The sequence below is a fragment of the Porites lutea genome, chromosome 8 (assembly GCF_958299795.1).
Source record: "Porites lutea chromosome 8, jaPorLute2.1, whole genome shotgun sequence".
NCBI classification, from domain to species: Eukaryota; Metazoa; Cnidaria; class Anthozoa; order Scleractinia; family Poritidae; genus Porites; species Porites lutea.
In genome coordinates this window covers 4,231,145-4,250,735 of record NC_133208.1, presented here as the reverse complement: position 1 = coordinate 4,250,735, position 19,591 = coordinate 4,231,145, and the positions used below count along the sequence as shown (strand labels likewise).

The window sequence follows — 19,591 nt, the reverse complement described above, 5'->3', positions numbered from 1 at the left end:
AAAGTGCGGGGGAAAGGAAAACCTTTTAAAAAGCAGAAAAAGGTCCCTTTTACACTGCTGGTTTACCAGTTGGCCTAGCTAACGATATTGTAGATACACGGCTTATTACTGTGCTTACTACTGTTATATCACACAGACAGAGAAGAGTGTAAAATTGGAAGCCATAACTGCGACAGTGATGAGAGTGCAACCTGTACAAATACTATTGGGTCATATTTGTGCTCGTGCAAAGAGGGTTATATAGGCGATGGAAAGTTCTTGATTTTCCTCCCAGGTAATTACCTTGTTGTCAATGAAGACTTATGGAGTATCAACCATAGTTTATATACTCTTAAAGATCAAAGAAATCGTGTCAAAATTTTAAAACAAAATAACAAAGAGAGAAAACAAACTAAATAAATAATTAAATACTTAAATGGTAAAGAGTCAAATAGAAAGAATCAAAGAAGCGAGGCTTTGCCTATGTTGACACTCAGTACCGGATAGCTTTCCGCGTACCGACACAAAAAGTTGTCCGATAATAGTTCCAACACCTATCCGATATGTGGCTCTCCACTTTAGAGATTGGCGCGGGCAGCTTCGTCCCGTTACAGAAATCGCGCCGAAATTACCGTTCTTATATGTCAACAGAAGATATCAAATTATCTTCATTGTCTTTGTTTAAAAAGAAAATGAAACAGCACTTTATCAAAGATTACTAGACATCTGTACGTTGTCTGGGTAACTTTAAAATGGAAATAATACTGTTTTGCAATGTATGAATTTTTAGTCTCTCTATATACTGGTAGTTTACTTAACTATTTGTGTGTGTTTCTCTGTTTTCTTTGTTCTGGTGTCCCTGACCTAAACATTTAAACATCTTTTCTTTTAACTGGCTGCCTGGCATTTTTAACTCTTAGGTTATTTCGGGCAGCCAGCGCCCCTATCATCGTCTGTACTATGGTTATAAATTTTTATTTCTTGCATATTATGGGGTTAAATAAAGTGTTGTTGTTGTTGTTGTTGTTGTTGTTGTTATGAAAAACGCTTGAACATTAATATTTCAACTGGTTAAACCGATCCATTTTGCATACAAGAAAGCGAACTCATTAATTATATATCTGTTATTGTTTAAGGTAAACGTCAATGATTATAAGCTTTCTCAAAACATAACAGGATGCATCACGCTAAGTAGATTAAACTGTGTTGAACGCCAATGCGACAAATAAATAAAGCTTGAAAGTGTTGAAATCAGGTAAGTGGATCGGAACTATACAACAGTGATCGCTTCTTTTAGCTTAAGGGGGTACTTGATCAAAGCCAATTTGATTACCAAATGCTGACCAAAAACAAATACTGGAAAAATACTACTTTTATCTAAATTACGTATGTGCAATACCCCTCTTTTCAGACATGTACATTGCATGACAAATCAACTTTGAAGAAGCAAGACGTTGAATCGTGATCAAGTTTTACTTCACCACTTCGGTGCCATACTGATTTTTTTCAGTGTAGAGAAAACATAAACTTGATTGTATAATTTAGAAGAAAACTTATCCTTAACGTAAGTAACTAGAAACATCTCAGATGAGTCGTCGGTATCAAACAGATGAAATTTCACACTTAAAATTTACTGCTTTTTTGTCATTTTAAATAATTCAGAGCCTATCCATACCTAAGCAATCCCTAATCCATCATTCTAGTGAACAAACTGATTTTTTTAGGTTTGCATAAACAAAAACTGAAAATTCTGAACTGTCAGGGAATTTTTTTAACATATGATTTTTAATAATTAAGTTCATATTGACTGTTTTAATAAAAGTGTTTTGATCAATAAAGACGTTGCTAACAGTAGTAGAAAAACAATGGCTACAAATGGTGAAGAAAAAGCAAAAACATATTTTAGATAACAGTGAGTTTCTGGTTTATCCAGTCACTTATTATAAGTAATCACATTTGCTACGAAGTGCACTCAAGATACCATATAACAAGCGGAAGGAGACACCACTGTCGCCTTCAAATGTTAGCCTCGCTGTTTTCCTCCCTATTTTGACAAAATTTGATTATACACTTTTGTTGTGGCTACGAGATATGACGTCATGAGCGCCAGGGACTCAAGCCAGGGTTCTATATGAGGTGAAGTAGGTTTTGAACTGTCTAAGACTGCATGACATTTTCAAAAACAAAACCATTGTGAATAAATCCTGGCCATAGGGTGTAAATTGGGTAACTATCTTGCGTATAACGAACTGCAGATAGTTGCGGGGGCACCATCGCCCCATATCTCAGATTTTTCTAGCAAGAGAGACTGCACTCAGTCGACATGCATCGAAACCATCTCATTTAGCACTAATAAACGCAAACCCAGTGAGCCACACCTTTACCCACACAAATTGCACACCTTCGAAGGCCCTGCTAATCGATATTCCTTGCTTATTTTTTTGCAGAAAAAGATGTTGACAATAGCTTTTCAAAAGGCAAAGCTCGCAGTAGTTTTGCTCGTCTTGTCAAACGTGCGTTATTCAGCAACGAGCTATTGCACCCAGACTGAAAATTCCATTAAAAGCATGATGCTACGTCAATACGTTTTCAAGACGTTCCACGCACCCACCTCTTTAGGGTGTTTAGTTGCCTGTGAAGAAGATGTCAGATGTCAGAGCTTTAATTACATCATTAAGCAAGACATCTGTGAGCTAAACAACCGTACTAAAGAGGCTCGACCGGAGCATTTCATCTTCGACGTAAACAGATATTACTACGGAATGGTTAGGAACAGAGGTAAAGAGTTTCTTGATTGACTGTCTATTAAACATTAAGTAGACTGTTACCAGTCCTCTAATTTTTTGTAAGATCGTCTGCCCTTAGTACATGATTTGCAACCAAGATGGCCGCCATAACGGTTAGCACTGACTTCGACGATCTTACAAAAAAATAGGGGACTGCACGTAAACAGTCTAACACCATTGACCAATTATCAGAAGGGTGTGGGGGGAAAAATAAACTGCCCTTTTCCAATTGCTTTATTAACATCAAGGCGTCTTGAAAAATTGTCGGGAATTGAGCCGGGAAAGGCTAACCCATGCAAGTCATTGAATATGTTACAGTAATAGTTCTATGAAAATTAGTAATTCAAATCCCATAAGTCGTTATCCAATAGTCAACAAGATTGTAAAAGATAATTGTTTTTAAAGACAGATACGAAGTGATCTCAACAACATCAACAATAACAACAACAACGACAGCAACAACCTTGTGCACTAAAAGTTGACTTGACTGTCTGCTAAAGCTCACCCGTGAAAAGTACGAAATCTTTCTAGCCCTTGCAGAGATAGTAAACCACGCATAGTCATTTCCTTCTCAAACTAGCGTCAACGCAATTGAAAATAGAAGTCGTGAAAAGTATGAATTGCTAGTCCACCTGAGAAGAAATTTAAAGCTATTAAAACAATGTCAAAAACACGCGTACAGCTGAGCTGCCACGCCACTGTCTGCGTGACGTCAATCTTCCAAAAATTCAAAAATTGTTTTACGAGTGACGTCACTCTTAATTAAATAATAGCAATTATCTTCCACATTTGGTCAGCGCTACCTGGTTGTAGAAAATTAGCCAGGGTATTACGGCCTATCAGAAAAGGAATACTTTTATGCGTGAATAATATTAATAATGAACGTAATTTGCTTATTTTTAGTTCCGCTTGGTTCGATTCCTGAGTTGTCTGCTCAGTCATGTAGAGAAATTAAGGCTAGTGAAGGACAGCACGCTGTCAGCGGTTCGTATTGGATCGAACTTATTCATCTTGGGAAGATTATTTATGCAGAATGTGACATGGATGCAGAGGGTAAGTTCCTGGTATGGAGTGAATTGGCAATGTGATAATCAGATGAGTTGAGAGAGCGAATCCCTTTGCCTCATGATAATTATTCGAAATTTATTTTAAGTTCGCGACATATTTATGTGAGATTCCCTCTCTTGTTAACGCCCATCTAAGAGAGAAAACTACAGGCGAAGTTAATGTAACGGCTACTTGCTCCAATTATTTAGATCTCACCCCCCCCCCCCCCCCCCCCCCCCGCCCCCTACCAACGTCAGAGCTCAGGACATACATCCATTCGTCGAAAGATTTCACATTCAGTCAAGCATTCAAAGTTAACCTATAGCTGGGTAGTTTGGCTATAGAGCGAATCTATTTAACATCAGAATCTATGTATACCGAATATAACGCATTATGAATATTCTCTCTTTTTCTCTTTGAAAAATGCAGTTCGTGGGTGGTCAGCTTTCCATTGTTCAAACACTTAACGAACGGACAAAAAATATTGACTTCAAAATGCGTTAAAGCTCAAGTGCTCAAGTGGAACCACGAGCCCCAAGCAATTCTGGCCTAATAAAATTGAGCGTTATTAAATTTTGTTATTGAACGTTGTTTTGGTTCATTTTCATCATTGTTATCAGACATTAACGAGTGCAGTTCCACTGACCGGCTGTGCGACTTCAACGCCAGCTGTACAAACACAATTGGTTCTTACCGTTGTTCTTGCCTTCCTGGTTTCACTGGAGATGGTAAAAACTGTGCAGGTAAGAAACTGATCAGATTTTGGAGTTCCAATATCATATAAATAACGATAATGTAGCTATGTTCACACGGTAATTCGTGCATTTAGGTGTTGCGTTCACACGAAACCAGCTTAACAATACGGAAATTCAGATGCCTAGCCGTTCAAAGTTCCGTATGAACAGAGATAACATATTGAACGCAGTGGCGGATCCAGGGGAGGGGCCCGGGGCCGAAAAATTTTATTTTTGAGACCACCCCTCCCTATCTCTCCGGGTCTGGATGACCGCCCCCGGTCAACGCTATGTCACATCAACTAGTTTGGAGTCCAATGTGTGTAGAATCTGTGTTAAATTTCATATTGACATCCATGTTATGGTCAATTGACACTAGCCGACAGAAAAGGTATCAGCTAACCAGTATCACATGACTGTATCACGGACACAGGTGTACACCTCACTGAGGTTAAGTGTTTTCTTTTAAAGTTCTCCGCTGACCAATTACTCAGTTACTGAATTACTGGTTTTTAATCAGTGTCTATTTTTCAGGAGGAATTCAGTTTGCTTCTTGCTCATGGCAAAAGTTGAACTATTGTAGAAAGACATTTCTTACAAGATACCACGAAAGTTTCGCTTTTGAAATCAGTTAAATCTATATCTTTTAACTTAATTTGTGTTCACACAGATATAGACGAGTGCAGCAGTGGAAATCATACCTGTGACAGAGATAGAGCTACCTGCACAAATGCTATTGGATCATACAAATGTGCGTGCAAATACGGTTACGATGGGGATGGAGAGATCTGCATTGCGCCAGGTAAGCGGAGAATATTGTCGCTCAGTAGAAAAAACTTGATCATTGCCGAGCAGTATCTATATTATTTCTCTCTCTTAGGTGTATAAGAAAGTTTACTCTTCCTCCATTACAAGAACAAATAACTCCAACTGAGCGTGTTGTAGTTCTGTCTTGGACTCCCATTAAAGCTCTGACATTTGATATCTTCTTCACAGGCAACTAAATACGCTAACTCGCCCGATAAGGTAGTTTGCTCTGGTGTATCCGATGTCAGCATCATTACTACTGGTGATCACAGTCCAGTTTTTGTCTACGCGAGTTGACGATGGCACCTTTTCTAGAGGGCCCAACTCTATAACTTGTAGAAACTTCAAAAATTTTAATCACGATCGCTTTTGTCATAATATTTCCAAAACGATATGTGGAAAAATAGGCTCTTGAAAATTGTTCAACGAAGCAAGTCAGAGTAAGTCAGAGTAAGTCAGAGTTGAAAAACCGAATGCATGAACGAGAGATAGTTATTAATATAAGCTAAAAGCAATTCGGTCCAAGAACCCACTCGATTGGGCTAAATATAAGAGTTCGTAACAGCCTGAACAGTGATCAAGGTCGCAAAAGATATTTATTACAAAAAGTCATTTAATGAACAGAAAAATGACTCTTGACGAACCTGGCAGACAATCAATGAACTTGTAAAACACCTCGTTTGCCGCGGACGAACTGATCGATTACCCACTCCATCAGATATAACCAGATGCATTCACTGAACATTTTTCCACGATTCTTCCCAAACTTGCAAGTGAAATTACTTCTCCAACAAATGGGCACAAGAGTTGTCTTGAATATCTCAACATAACTGACAATGTTTAATTTTAGCCTTGACGAATAGTAATCAAGTGTCTTACTTTTGACTAAACTTAGCAAATCAAAAGCAAAAGGACTTGATAAGATATCTTCGAGAATAATTCGCGAATACAGTAAGAGTGTACTGTCGTTTTCTTCCCTAGAGTGTCTCAATTACCAAGCTATAACCACTCAAAATGGAAGAAAGAACACATACGTCTCCACCACAGCCATTTGCGATAATCATCTATTTGGATGGCACCGATTTGAAGCGGCCACAGGGACCAAAATGCCAACTTCATGCGTGCCTAGCAACAGATGCAACACGCATGCGACTGGTTGGTTGAACGGCGATCACCCCACTGTAGCTGAAGGCCTGGTCACCAGGCAGGTCTGTTTTTCCTACTATGATTGCTGCTCTTGGTCTATCAACATTCAAGTACGAAACTGCAGCGATTTCTATATTTATAACTTCATGGGGACACCTCCAGAACATCCTTGCCATCTTCGATACTGTAGCACGGACTGAAGACTCAGTGACAGGGTTGCAAGACAAGGTATATGGGAACAGGGATCAAAGGCCAAAAATGGGGTGGGATAAGGGATCACAGGCCCGGGATCTGAAGTCACAAGCCGTGGGATTGGGATCAACAGTGCCTCAAGGGGATCTGTGATCCAGTATTTCGACCAAAAATGTTGAAATGCGCTTTAATCGGAGAGACCTGCCACTCCGGTGAATTAAGGAATGGGTCCTCGTTACATGCGGGGTCTTATAACTTGATCTTTTTTTTTTCCAGTTTCTTCCTTTATTTTAATCATAGACCGCTGTGTTTAAGACCGGAACTACTTTGGACCTTTAACACTCCCTTTTTAGATCACGTGACCAGCCACGCCCATAATTATGCAAAATTTGGACTTTGCAGATTACACCAGTTAATTGACAGTGACCACAATCGTTTTTCCTTCCAAAATATTTCATTTACAGTCAAATAAGCTAAATTAATCGGGGTTTTGTGAAATGATCCATTCCTTCGTAGTTATTAGAAATTTTTGTCGCGTACCAGTCTCCCTCTTAACAAGAAACGTTATAGTTTACAAAAAGTGATAATTTTAGAAAACCCCGATTAATTCTATAAACTTTGTGTCAATAGTCATTGACAAAAAGTGAATTAAATTACAAGTGTTATTTATAAAGTGGTGTAAATTTGGATTGAAATAAAAAGTCAAGAATGGGTGTGACAAGTCACGTGACACAGGTAATAAATTAGTAATAATGAAAAATGAATGCTTATTGGGAGTAAATATTGAATTTAAAATATTAATGCGAAAGGTGAAATCCCCACTAAAAAAGACCACCCCCCTCCAAATTTGCAGTGCCCCATTCCTTAATTCACAGGAGCACCTTTTAAAAAAACTCAGTTGTTTTTTTTTGGGTTACCATTTGTTCTGGTACTAAACCGTATGTAATAAGATTTGCTGGACAAGTTTGACGACTATGATATATTTTACCAAACATATTCTTACATTTGCCTAAGAAGAAGAATTTGTATTGGCATTATAATCATTGTAATAATACTATATCTCATCTTAGTTATTTGCAAGAACAGACTGATTTTTAGCATAAAAACGTGCTTTTCATATTGCTTGCTTGAAATATCTTAAACTCCAGGCAGTCTCTTTTACTCGAAAATCTGTGAGAACGCGCGGGATAATACGAGTGTGCAATCGAAAGCTCGCTCTCGTAAATTTTCGAGCAAACGAGAGACTGCTCAAAGTCTAGAAAGATCCCAACGGATCCCGTACTTCACAAATTCTGAAATTTATGACGTCATGCTTATTTCAGGCGACTCTCTCATTGCTCATTTTTTACCTTTGTTAATGTACAGTATTATTGTCAATCAAAATCACAATAAACGTCCAATTCTGCATCTGAGTGACTGAACTTTATAATCAGGCCGGCATCTTGGTTACTAGAATTTTTGCCATTGTATTATTCAGTTAAACTTGTTCTATCGCCCCCTGTAAGAGAATCCACCACAGTCTTGGATTCTGGATTCCAGGTTTTGGATTCCGGATTTTCCGGCAATCCGGAGCAACTCGGATTTCGGATTCCAATAGTAGTGGATTCCGGATTCCTTCAGCTTTGTTTCGGATTCCAAAACCCAGGATTCTGGATTCAACAAAAAAATAATTTTTCGGATTCCGGATTCCACAGGAAAAAGTTCCCCGGATTCCAGAAACCGGATTCCTTTATATGGAGCTATGTATTTAGTGGACATCGTATAAAGCCGACGCCCTCCATTAAACGGACAGTAGTTTAAATCCCCACTCCCTTTTACCCTTATGTACTGTAACTAAAACCTTTTTTTTTTTAGGGACTTACCTCTATTTATTGAATAGTCGTGGACGACCAAAAAAATGGCTTAAATGGTCATTTCAATAGCCATTGTTCAGTTACAATGCTTTGTTAATCAAACTCTTTCAATTAGACTCCACTACCCAACATGCTAGACTTCAGAGATGCTATATAATTAAAATTCCGTAAAATTCTGAAAATAAGCCCCTCCATGTACAAGCCCCTTCATATATAAGCCCCCACAAGCTCGTAACCCCAAAAAAACCCTCCGTCAAATCGCCCCTCCAAATATAACCCCCCGGGGCTTGTACTTGGAAATTGCCCTCAAATACAAAATAAAACAAAGCATAAACGGTAAATTTCCTTGCAACTCAGAAGGCTAGCCCAATCCATTTTGAAACGCAAAGTTCCCTCCACAGATAAGCGCCTCCGAATATAAGCCCCTCAAAAAGGGCCTTTGAAAAATGTAAGGCCCTGGGACTTATTTTAAATTCAAGGCTTCTTCTCTAGAACGAGGGGACCTGGAGCTAGTTTATATACCGACAATCATTGGTGGATAAGAAAAACAAATATGGCCGCGCGACAGTTTGGAGGTTTTGCGGGAAGAGGTTTTACTTCACTGTTTCCTCTTGTAGCGCGTCCTAAAAGATGGTCTCAGATCACAGACTCGACGAAGAAAAAAATGAGTTTTCAAGCGCTCTTCGAGGTACGAGAAATGGTCCTTTTCATGGCCGATTTGGTATGCATCGAACTTCCCTGGGATGAGATGAGATTCAATGCGACTGTGAGCTACAATTGACTACTCGAATGATTGTTCCTTAAATCGACAATCATTTTGCATGGATTACGCCATGTCTTGAGCCAGACTAGAAGTCATGGTGATAACTTTGGAGCCTCAATCATAAACATCGAACATCGCGGGAAGTTCATGTAAGTATACCAATGGTTTTTTCATTTGTTTTTATATAAGAAGTACGGCTTTATCACTGCTGGACGTGTCTCAAGTCGGAGTGACGGAAAAATATTACTCTAACTCATGTTTGTTGTGTTTTGAATTTTTATTGAAGACCCATACATTTTGTCACACCATTCTCTCCTCATTAACGACGCAATGCACACGCGCACCGTGTATGACAAATACAGACTGCAGTGTGCAGCCTGCAAATGTCATACACCAGCACGCGCGTCTGTTATTAAACGTTTATGAACGGTGTAATTATTTTTATATAATAGCTAAACTGCATGACGTTGCTTATGTATAGTAAACGTATGTCTGATGCAGGCACTAACATTCCTGAATAAATAAGCAGGTATTAACCCCCCCCCCCCCTCCCCCCACCTCCCCCTACGCCGTTCACCTCAAAAGAAACAATATTATGTATTTCAGATTTTTAGCAGGGGTTTAAAAATGCTCCTTTACTTAGAATATCTGATGTGTTTATAAAAGTCATCATTCAGCCTATATAAGGGAATCCAAGACAATCTTGGATTCTGAATTGAAGCCATGAATTCCAGATTCCTGGTACTGGTTTTAGTGGAAGTTCAATTAGTATGATTTCGGATTCTTTGAGGCATATGCTGATTCCAAAGCCTAGAATTCTGCATTCCTCAAGCAAGAAATATCTGAATTTTTGTACAAGCAAAAAACTTCCCTGATTCTGGTGGATTCCTTTTATAACAATAAACATGGTCTGATGCCATGCAGTTTCATTTAAAGCTAATGGAAAAAATGTGTTGTAGTTCATGGCCGTCTCTGGTCTTTTGGTTTTATTTCTGCAATGGAAACTGCTTCTGACAAAGAACAGTGTCTGCTTCTGTTGCAGTGATGGTTTGTTCACTTAGTGAAAATTCTAAAGAGAGAGAGGAAAACAAAAAAAATAGAACAAATTACACATTAGCCAAGACTAAGGTTTTTGTAATGTAAATTAATGGTGGGAATAGTATTATATCTGGTGTATTTTTTTTTGGTAGTAATGGCAGTTAAATAATATTGAACTGCAGTAGTTTACTACACAATCAGTGAAGTTGTGTATGAAATACGTTGTAATATTTTTTTCATTCATTCACTTTGTTTAAAATCATTGGTCAACATAAAAGCGGACCTCTGGAGCCTGTGGGGTAGAGGGGAGGGGGGGTGTGGAGTTGAAGTGTACCCGTTGCATGCCTTACCCTACACGACAGACACCTCTCATAGACAGAAGCTCACTTGCAGAGTCTTAAAAGTGTTGACAATGCTATTTTCAGAAGCTGCTAAGTATAACTGTGAAAGGTTTGAACCCAGGAGTCATTTCAAAAGTAGATTGACAAGTCTTCATAACCAATGACATCACAGCTTAAATGACAGACGACCAATAAAATCGCAACGTAATTGACCAATCAGGTCAATAACCAGAGTATAATACCATCAAATGACGGGATACAACTCACTTTGACTCTGAAGATGACTACCACACAGGTTGTCGGAACATCAGTCACTGTCAACAACAACAGTCCTATTCAGGACTATGTTCACCCGGATGATCAATCTTAACCTACTACTAAGTATACTTGATACAGAGGATTGCTGTTTATACATAACACCAACCTCCTTTTGCAGAACAAAAACATGAGTTTGAAGGATTTGAAACTAAAACCATCAGTGAACCAATTAGTGTCAGTAGTCCTGGGACCATAAAAAACACGTAGCGTACATATTCACTTTTGCTCAAACCTGATGAGGAACTGAAAAATACAAGGAAATTAAATAATGATACACACTGTATAATGAAAATGATCATAATGATGATGATGATGATGATGATGATGATGATGGTGGTGGTAGTGGTGGCAATGAGGATGATACATCTAGATAGATTTTAAACAAAGCTAAATGTAATAATAATGGTAATAACAATAATAATAATAATAATAATGAAAATGATAATAATAATAGTAATAATAATAATAATAATAATAATAATAATAATAATAATAATAATAATAATAATAATAATAATAATAGAAACACTATACATATATATCTGACTGAATTTATGTAAACATGGCTTCAGTGAGTGTCTCCTCTCCTCCCCACCCAGGACACCGGGTAACTATCTGCACCTCCCACTGAGCTCTGCGATTATCATGATAATTTTTGTCAGCAGAGGCCTTATTCAGCTGGTTCGGGCAAAGTAAGAACAATAATATACTTGCCAGTCAAAGCCTTTAGTAAACACTGCTCCTTAGTGAAGGGGTTGTGCTAGAATACCCCCTCTCTACCCCACTAGATTTGCTCCCCAGGCTTGGGTCACCCTTCCACTGCACAGTTCCTTTGCTTATCTGCCTGTGCCGACCAAGACGCCAAGTCCCCCACATTTTTGGAGACCGCACTGGCTTGAAGCTGGGAGAGGTGAAAACCTATTGGCCACGTTTTAACGGTTTCAGACAGATATATACTTAACAAATGTAAAATACAATATTTGATTCTTACCCGTTTTTAGGGTAAAACTCCTGGATTGTCATAAACATTCCTCCGCTTAACACCCTTCCAATGAAAACAATGATGGAGAAGGCAGATCCGCTGGATTTCTGTACAAATTTTCAATAGATACACTTGTGATAGTTTCCGGTTCAGTTAACGTCAATGGGTGGTCGCTTAAATGTATGAGAGACGGTCGCACAAGGAGGTTCGACTGTATTATTTTATTGTACTACTAAGTGCCATTCCAGAACATTCCTTTACTGGCGGTAACAGCAGCAAAGGAAGTGGGTTTCTGTTTTTAATCTGTTTTCCCTGACCATGAGGGTGTTAACGAGGTGGTAACTTTTGACGGTTGACACCGTTATTTAGAGGAAATTTAGTCCAAGCGCTTTGACGGTTGAATTTTAGGTCGTTTGACGGCTGACAGTTAACCCCATTCAGGTTGAGACTCTCGAATATTTGCTCGTAGACTGCGAGCAGTCTCTCTTTTTCTTCAGATTTAGTAAAGGGAGTTCACGCGCGCGCGCCTCTCCCGTCTCGCGCCTTCTATCACGCGCGTGATCATTTTCGTGTCTCGCGCGTTTCGCTCGACGAACTGAGAAAAACAGAGATACTGCTCGTTGTCTAATTGGCTCGCAGAGTGTGATCATCCTCGAGAAGTGTGTGATTGCTATTATGATAGTAACATCTTACCTTATCTTTCCCAGTAAGTTCAGTTGCAAATGTTAAAGCCATGACGTACATGATGGACATGCCGCTTCCCATCACGATTACAGCAGCATATGTCGACTGTTTGGGAAGAGACGTTTGGGTCTGGAAGAAGCTAAATACACATCCCAAGATGACTAGCAGCGAGGCCGCGAGAAACGTCCTCTAACAAAGATGACAAGCATAAAAGTGGTGATGAGCAGAAGGTACAAAACTTAGTTATGAAGCATACTCTAACTTAAAGAAGCTGTGTCACGGAATTGACTCAAAATTCAAGGAGAGGGAACTGCCTCCTGCCGGGGGGTACTCCCTATGATGGCCTATACGGGGAGGCTCCACCCGAAGGGGTATCTTTTTCAGGCTTAGGGTATATGAAAGGGTAGGGATTTCAGACAGCCGTGGCACGGCCTCTTAATTAGTTGCATATAAGTTAATGAACCTCCAATGAAGTCTTTAATGTATGTACTACATTAACCTTAGGACGATACCATTCTATGACTGGGATATTTTCTGCATTATGGAATATGTCAATGCTTGGGAAAAGGGTTATCAAACTTTAGATTTATGAAAATATTTTAGACTGTAAGCAATGAGGTCTTGAATTTATGTCTTAGTTAGAATGTCCTTTAAAACGTTGTTTTTACGCCTCTGCGCCATAAAACGTCTACCACTTATTTATTTTGTTATATCTCTTACATATCGCAACCATGGCAATGTACAACAATCACAACACTGCCCTCTTTTGGCTCGTAACGTCGGAAATTTTTGTCTCCCTAACGGAATGTTTAAAATAATGATTACTGGATCGATACAAAGGAGTACAGATGCAACGTGAAACAAACAAACAAACAAACAAGCAAACAAAACAAAACGAAAAAAAAAGTTGTAGTAATATTCTATTCGTGTACAGTTTAGACTGCTTGCAGTCCGCCCCTTTTTCTTAAAATCCATCTAGTTTTTAACAAACCTAGCGCGATGGGTTACGCGTGGAGTAATTAACTTTGAAAAGAAATACAAGAGATTGCTCGCTGTCTATGTATACTTTAGTACCTTGCTTTTGAACTTCTTGCTGAGTTTGTTTGAGACTACGCTACCCAGCGTTGCGCTGATTAAGAGAACAAGGGGAAAGTAAGCCACGGCTTGCTGTGGAATTAAGCAGTCCAGTAAAGATTAATACAACTAGTTGCAAGAAGATATCAAAAACTATCCAATGGGCAAATCGATGCGAGCAAAATTAATGTTTATCACTCCCTGCTCTAGCCTTTTCCAGGCTCCAAGATAGAGAGGAAAGGGGATCGAGAAAAAGATGCGCGAAAACAGCGCGGGGACTAGGGGGAGACGGAGTAGTGGAGCCTGGCCGGCTTCGCGTGCGCAGTGCCTAACAAATATGTCGAGTATGTGGAACCCTCGTACACCGCATCTTTTGAATTTTTGACATATTATGACATTTTGGCAAGAGAAACGGTTTTTTTTGGAAATGAAGTTCTCCCTTTCCGCAGTTTTTCGCTCGATCGCTATTTTACTGCTCGCTCGCTTTTTTCGCTCGTCCGCAGTGACCGAGAGCCTGGCAGAGGGTATTCCAGTTCAAGTCGTGAAGGTTGCAACGTTAGAAATTGAAAGATCATGGCAGAATTAGCTAATTTGAGCCCGAGAAATGTAACACGAAAAGTCATTATTCGTTCAAGAATATTTCTCTGTTTCCGATTGGCTCAGATCCCCTTGCTAATTGTTCACATTCAGCCAGCGTTGGCTTATTTTGGGAGACGCTTGCGGTATTGGTAGCAATGACGTTAATTGCAGAGAAAGGGACGGCAAACCAAGCCCATTTGGTTAGTTTAAATTGGCTACACTGCATTTGCTTCTCTGACCGCAGGCATCCTTTGTGTTTACATTGATGTAATGTGATTCTTTTCTACACGCAAAAAAGTAAATCAGGGAAAAAGTAATAATTAAGAGGAACGAGGGAAAGGCTGAAAAGGTGTTAGTTTTTCTTACCTTTTCAAAGCCTTGAGTTTTTGTTAAGTACAATGGCAAATAGGAATATGTTGCATCCTGCAAAAGGCGTGAACAAGTAAAGATGACAGCAACCTGTTGATAAAAAAATTTCAAAGAAAAATCCTGTCTTTCAGTGGCTGAAAAATCACAAATATTTAATCACAGCCTTGGCTAATTTAGACGCTGCCTTCAGTATGCTATATTGTTGGGAATTGAAAATCATGGGAAAGTCAAATTCCATGCGGCATCCATACATGCTAAAGCTATGTAGGAGAAAAAACGTGCCGAATTTATGAGATGCTGAACTCCTACGACATTCGCGCTAAAACCCGTAGTAGCATGAAGACGACTATCACGTTTTCCGGCCAAAATGACGCATCTTCACGCTCAAGCACTACTTAGTATTGTGAAAATCTCGTACTCGTAGTCGGCCGCGTCTTAGAATCGACTAAAGGTCTGTATTGTATTGGTTCTCACCTTCGTTCTTCTGTCTATATATTTTTATCGTTACTTCTCATTTGCATTTGATAAATGTGGCATATCGTCGCCGAAACGTCACGTTTTTATCGTGCTGCTTTAAATTCTGTGCCCAAATGTTTTACGAAATCTTTCGTTAACCGGTCAAATATTTGGCCGTCGTGTTGATCCGCCAGCTGGAGTTAATGAAAACACTTTTAAAAGTGGAGACGTGGATTCTGAAAACGGAGGATTATCGCTTTACAATGTCAAAAAGAGGCAGGCTGCACACCCTCAGTTGAAAAATACTGATCATCATCATGAAAAATAATATAGGCTAATCTAAATGATGAGCGAGATGCATTCAGCTTCTTCTCAGTTTGAAGAACACCTCTTTTATACGAAAACTGAAGGTTTTCTCAGACAGTTGGTCTCTGACGTACTCCAGCCATTGTCTTTGACTCTAAATAAGGCTCGCCCTTGTAAGGGAATCCAAGACAGACTTGGATTTTGGATTCCACGCTAAGGATTCCGGATTCCAGGTACTACATTTCCGATTCATCCCCAGTGGAAGTTGGATTTCGGATTCCTTGTTAGTAAAACTCGGATTCCGGATTCCAAAGCGAATTTTACCAGATTCCGTAATCCAGATTTTCTTATAAGGGGCGATAAGGAGGACACCTCAGCTCTAAACTAGACTCCAAATTTCTGTGAAGGTGGTGTCACCCTCGCTGTGTATAGGGGATATTATAAAAAAAAAAAGGAATATGGGTACAATTGGGATCGCATGTTTTTGTAGTAGATTTTGTTCTCCGTCAACAGCAGCCTGGCTGCAGTTGTGTGTCTTAACCTCGATTGGAATAACTTTACTATTAATGTTTGGCAAACTAACCTTATATAGGTTAGGATCCATTAGCCAATCTTTAAACGTCTTTGAATTTTCGTTCCTATCACCAGGGACGCTAACGGCTGCCAACTCGCATTTGATCACGGAATCACGCTCTTTTTCTTCCTCATTCGACCCATGTTCGTCCGGCTCCAGGAACAATGCCGTCTTCCACGTTTCTGTTTCTGGCGAAGCTGTTATTTTGACAGCGAAAGCATCACGCGTGTTCGAAGCTATATCGTCGTTATCTTCTTCTTTCTGTTCGACGTTGTCGTATCCTTGTTCTTTCTCACCAGAAAAACTGTGTTTCCCACTCTCTTCGGTTTGTGTTGCACTTGATATTGGCGCTTTATTTGCCGGTTCAAGGCATTGCTTCATATCATCGTCATTGACTTTGATCTCAGCTGTACCGTTTTCATCCTGGTATCCCTCGTTTACTATGGAAAGCGTATGACCAGAATAGCTTTCCTTTATGGTTAACCCCCCTATTTCAATTTCCTTTGACTTTTGCAATCCAGGCTGATCGGGGTTATCGTGCACTTCACAGCTTGTTTTAGTTGGTATATCTTTGGCCTCTACTTCAGTCTGGTAGCCTTCATTGGCTACCCCTTTATTTCCAGAATAACTCTCCCTATCATTGAGCTGTTCTGTTTTTATTTTCAATGATTGGTACGTGTCAGAATGGGCACGGTCCGAATCATCCTTAAGGCTTGATTCATAGGACATGTCACGGGCCTTTTCCTCCATCTCAGTGTCACTGGCGTCTTTCTCGTAGCCCTCACTGACGAGGGTCAGCGTGTAACCAGCTTCAGGAATCGAACAGACGCAGCCATTAGTCTGAGAGGCGTTGGCAGCGGTTTTCTCTTTGCATTTCTCATCTTCTTTTTTCTCCGGATTGGTTTTTTCCTGAGGACTGAAATAACGTCACATTTTCGTCATTTGTGTATTTCAATCAAACGCTGGCTATATTACGTTTTACATATTCTCCTTATAATTAATTCGGGTGATTCATTCCCGGGAAATGCGCACAGTTTTGTTTACTTTAGGATCTCACGGGGAAGGATGAACTTGTATGAAAATGACGGATTGGGGTGAAGAGAGGCGATATTACAGGCAATATCGACTACTACTACTACTACTACTACCACTACCACTACCACTACCACTACCACTAATGATAATGATAATGATGATAATGATCATAATGATAATGATAATGATAACAATGAAAATGATAATGATAAGACAAATGATGATGATAATGATGATGATGATGATGGTGATGATGATGATCATAGTAATGACGATTATGATGATAAAGGCTGATGGTGGTGGTGTGATGATGCTGGTGAGAACATTGGGCCCAGATCACCGTGAAAGAGCTAGGTCCCCCTCGTTATGACCTTTCTATAATCAATAAGTATTACAGAACGTCGATATGACGGACCTCTATATAACGAAGTCTTCGGTATAACGAACGATTTTCTTTACCCCAGTTATAGTAAAATATATGAACAAAAGGAACCTCCGTATAACGAAACCTGGTTACAGCGAACAAATTTTGCCAGTCCCTTGGCTTTTCGTGGTATCGAGGTTCCACTGTGCAGGGTTTATTCACTCAGTCTATGATAACAAAGTATTTACAGCGTGTATTTATATAATTGCTGCACAATTTAAAGTAGGAAGCTTACCATGTACTGAAATGTGCCTGTTCTGGATCTGTATAATTCTCTTCTTTCTCATGTTGCAAAACCTTCGCCTCTAAAGTAGCTGAGGACTTGTCTTTTCTTGTCACTTCCTGATTGGTGCAAGCTTTTGATTCTTTAGTACCAATGTAGAAAACGATTGTAAATACAATTCCCGTAACAGTAGCAATCCAACTGAGGTGCTGTGAGTCAACAACAACAACAACAACACTAATATCATTACCCCCATTAAGCCCCGATATCCACATACAAGTTCTCCAATGCGAGACGGTTCTCTAATTTGATCAACCTCGTCCCCAGGGCTTTTCCCTTAAAAAATTGGTGGGGGGTATTTTAAGGGAAAAGCCCTGGGGACGAGGTTGTTATTGGATGTAGAAAAGACGACGGTATCAGTTCTCCATAAAGAACTGGAAGACAAGGTGAAAAAGCTTAAGTGCTAGAGGGTTGGAGGTCGGTCATGCAGCCGAGGATCAGAATCAAATTAATCCGAACTTCCAGTTGGTAAATAAACCATCCTGGAAGGGAGAGGAGGGGGGGCCTTATTAACTTTCTTCCCCTTTAAAGGGGGGAGGGGTGGGGCTTAGGGAGGGTTTTATAGGGGATTTACGGTATGTTTTATCAGAAATAGTTTACCGCAAATGATGATACGTCTTCAGGTCCCAGACTCGCTCTGCTATCCTGTCCCAGAAGCCCCCACGCGATTAGGTAAACAAAAATTCCCGTCAAAAAGCTAAATGCAGTCCTGTAAAAAGGTCAAGAACAAATTATCAATCAGAGAGTTTTCCTAAAAGTGCCAGAATTCATCTGGAAACATCGTGACGTGTGTGTAATAACATCTGAGATGGGGAATGCTTGAATAAAGATAGAAGACGACACTACGAACAAAAAATCAAGGACGACGGGGGGACATTTTGTGCTGGTGGGGGAGGGGAGGGGAGGGGAGACTAGTGACTTGACGTTGGGAGGCTCTTGAAATGGGGAACACTCTCTCTCAGGACGTTAGTTTTTGGAAAATCTCCTCCGAGGGGCTTGGGGCGAGGAAACGGCTGAGACTGCTTTTCGGAGGGGTGTAAGGCAATTTAGCAAGAAGAAACTGGAAATTATAAGAGGTGATATTCCGAACCTGATAGCGTTCACTGCCATTCCTTCTTGGAGTGTCCTCGCGACAGCGGAGATAACTGAAAGATGATTTATCTCCACCACGCTGAATGAAACATTTCCAGCAACCGATATGCAGACATAATAGGCAAATTGAGCCCAGCCAACTGTCTTATGATTGCTACAGAGGAGGCATTTGTTGTAAAGAAATGGAAGTGTAAGTGCCATGAGGAGCGTTCCTACTAAATGCCACGACTTTCTTCGACCCATCCTCTTGGAAATAAGGGGTATATCCACACGGTCGCACAGATATCCAATCAACAGAGAAAAGAATGCCTCAACTACTTGCGTTATCAACAAAATCATCCCTGCCTGGAAAGCTGGTAGCTCGACTACCTGCATGAGGAAAACTATTTCAAAGGACATGTACAGATGACGGAAAAGGTCGTTGAAGACATGGCCGACTCCACACGACAAACGTTGTTTGATGTTTAAACCTTTTTTCTGATCACCCGATCCCAACATCGTGTACTTCGTTTCGGCGGAAAAAGCGTTCCTTTTTTAAAAAAGATGCGTAGCGCAGTTCACTTTTCTACAAACAACTATCAAAAAAACGAAGAAAAAAACAGTTAAAAACAAAAACAAACCAAACGAGTGCCGTAGCACATACGACAGCGGTAGTGGCCTCTGCAGCACACATTGTGCGAAAATTTCTAATCTCAAATACGCGGAAGATATGGGGATAAGAACACTTGG

At 39.9% G+C, this 19,591-nt stretch overlaps 2 protein-coding genes across 2 annotated transcripts; one reads left to right on the top strand and one right to left on the bottom strand.

Annotated features, from left to right (window-relative positions):
- The first annotated feature begins 2,452 nt into the window (after positions 1-2,452).
- Positions 2,453-6,699, top strand: LOC140945109 (uromodulin-like). The gene is made up of 5 exons (XM_073394171.1): positions 2,453-2,757; positions 3,669-3,818; positions 4,433-4,555; positions 5,217-5,348; positions 6,335-6,699. Exons 1-5 carry the CDS (start codon positions 2,547-2,549, stop codon positions 6,697-6,699), a joined length of 981 nt encoding a protein of 326 aa, XP_073250272.1. The 5' UTR covers positions 2,453-2,546.
- A 3,493-nt stretch (positions 6,700-10,192) lies between these two features.
- Positions 10,193-19,360, bottom strand: LOC140945108 (uncharacterized). Its single transcript, XM_073394170.1, has 10 exons — positions 18,861-19,360; positions 18,371-18,479; positions 17,723-17,919; positions 16,038-16,944; positions 14,690-14,782; positions 13,745-13,837; positions 12,680-12,859; positions 11,996-12,093; positions 11,111-11,247; positions 10,193-10,376 (listed from the first exon to the last, which is right to left on the bottom strand). The coding sequence occupies exons 1-10, from the start codon at positions 19,358-19,360 to the stop codon at positions 10,294-10,296; spliced, it is 2,397 nt and encodes a 798-aa protein (XP_073250271.1). The 3' UTR covers positions 10,193-10,293.
- Between the last annotated feature and the right edge of the window lie 231 nt (positions 19,361-19,591).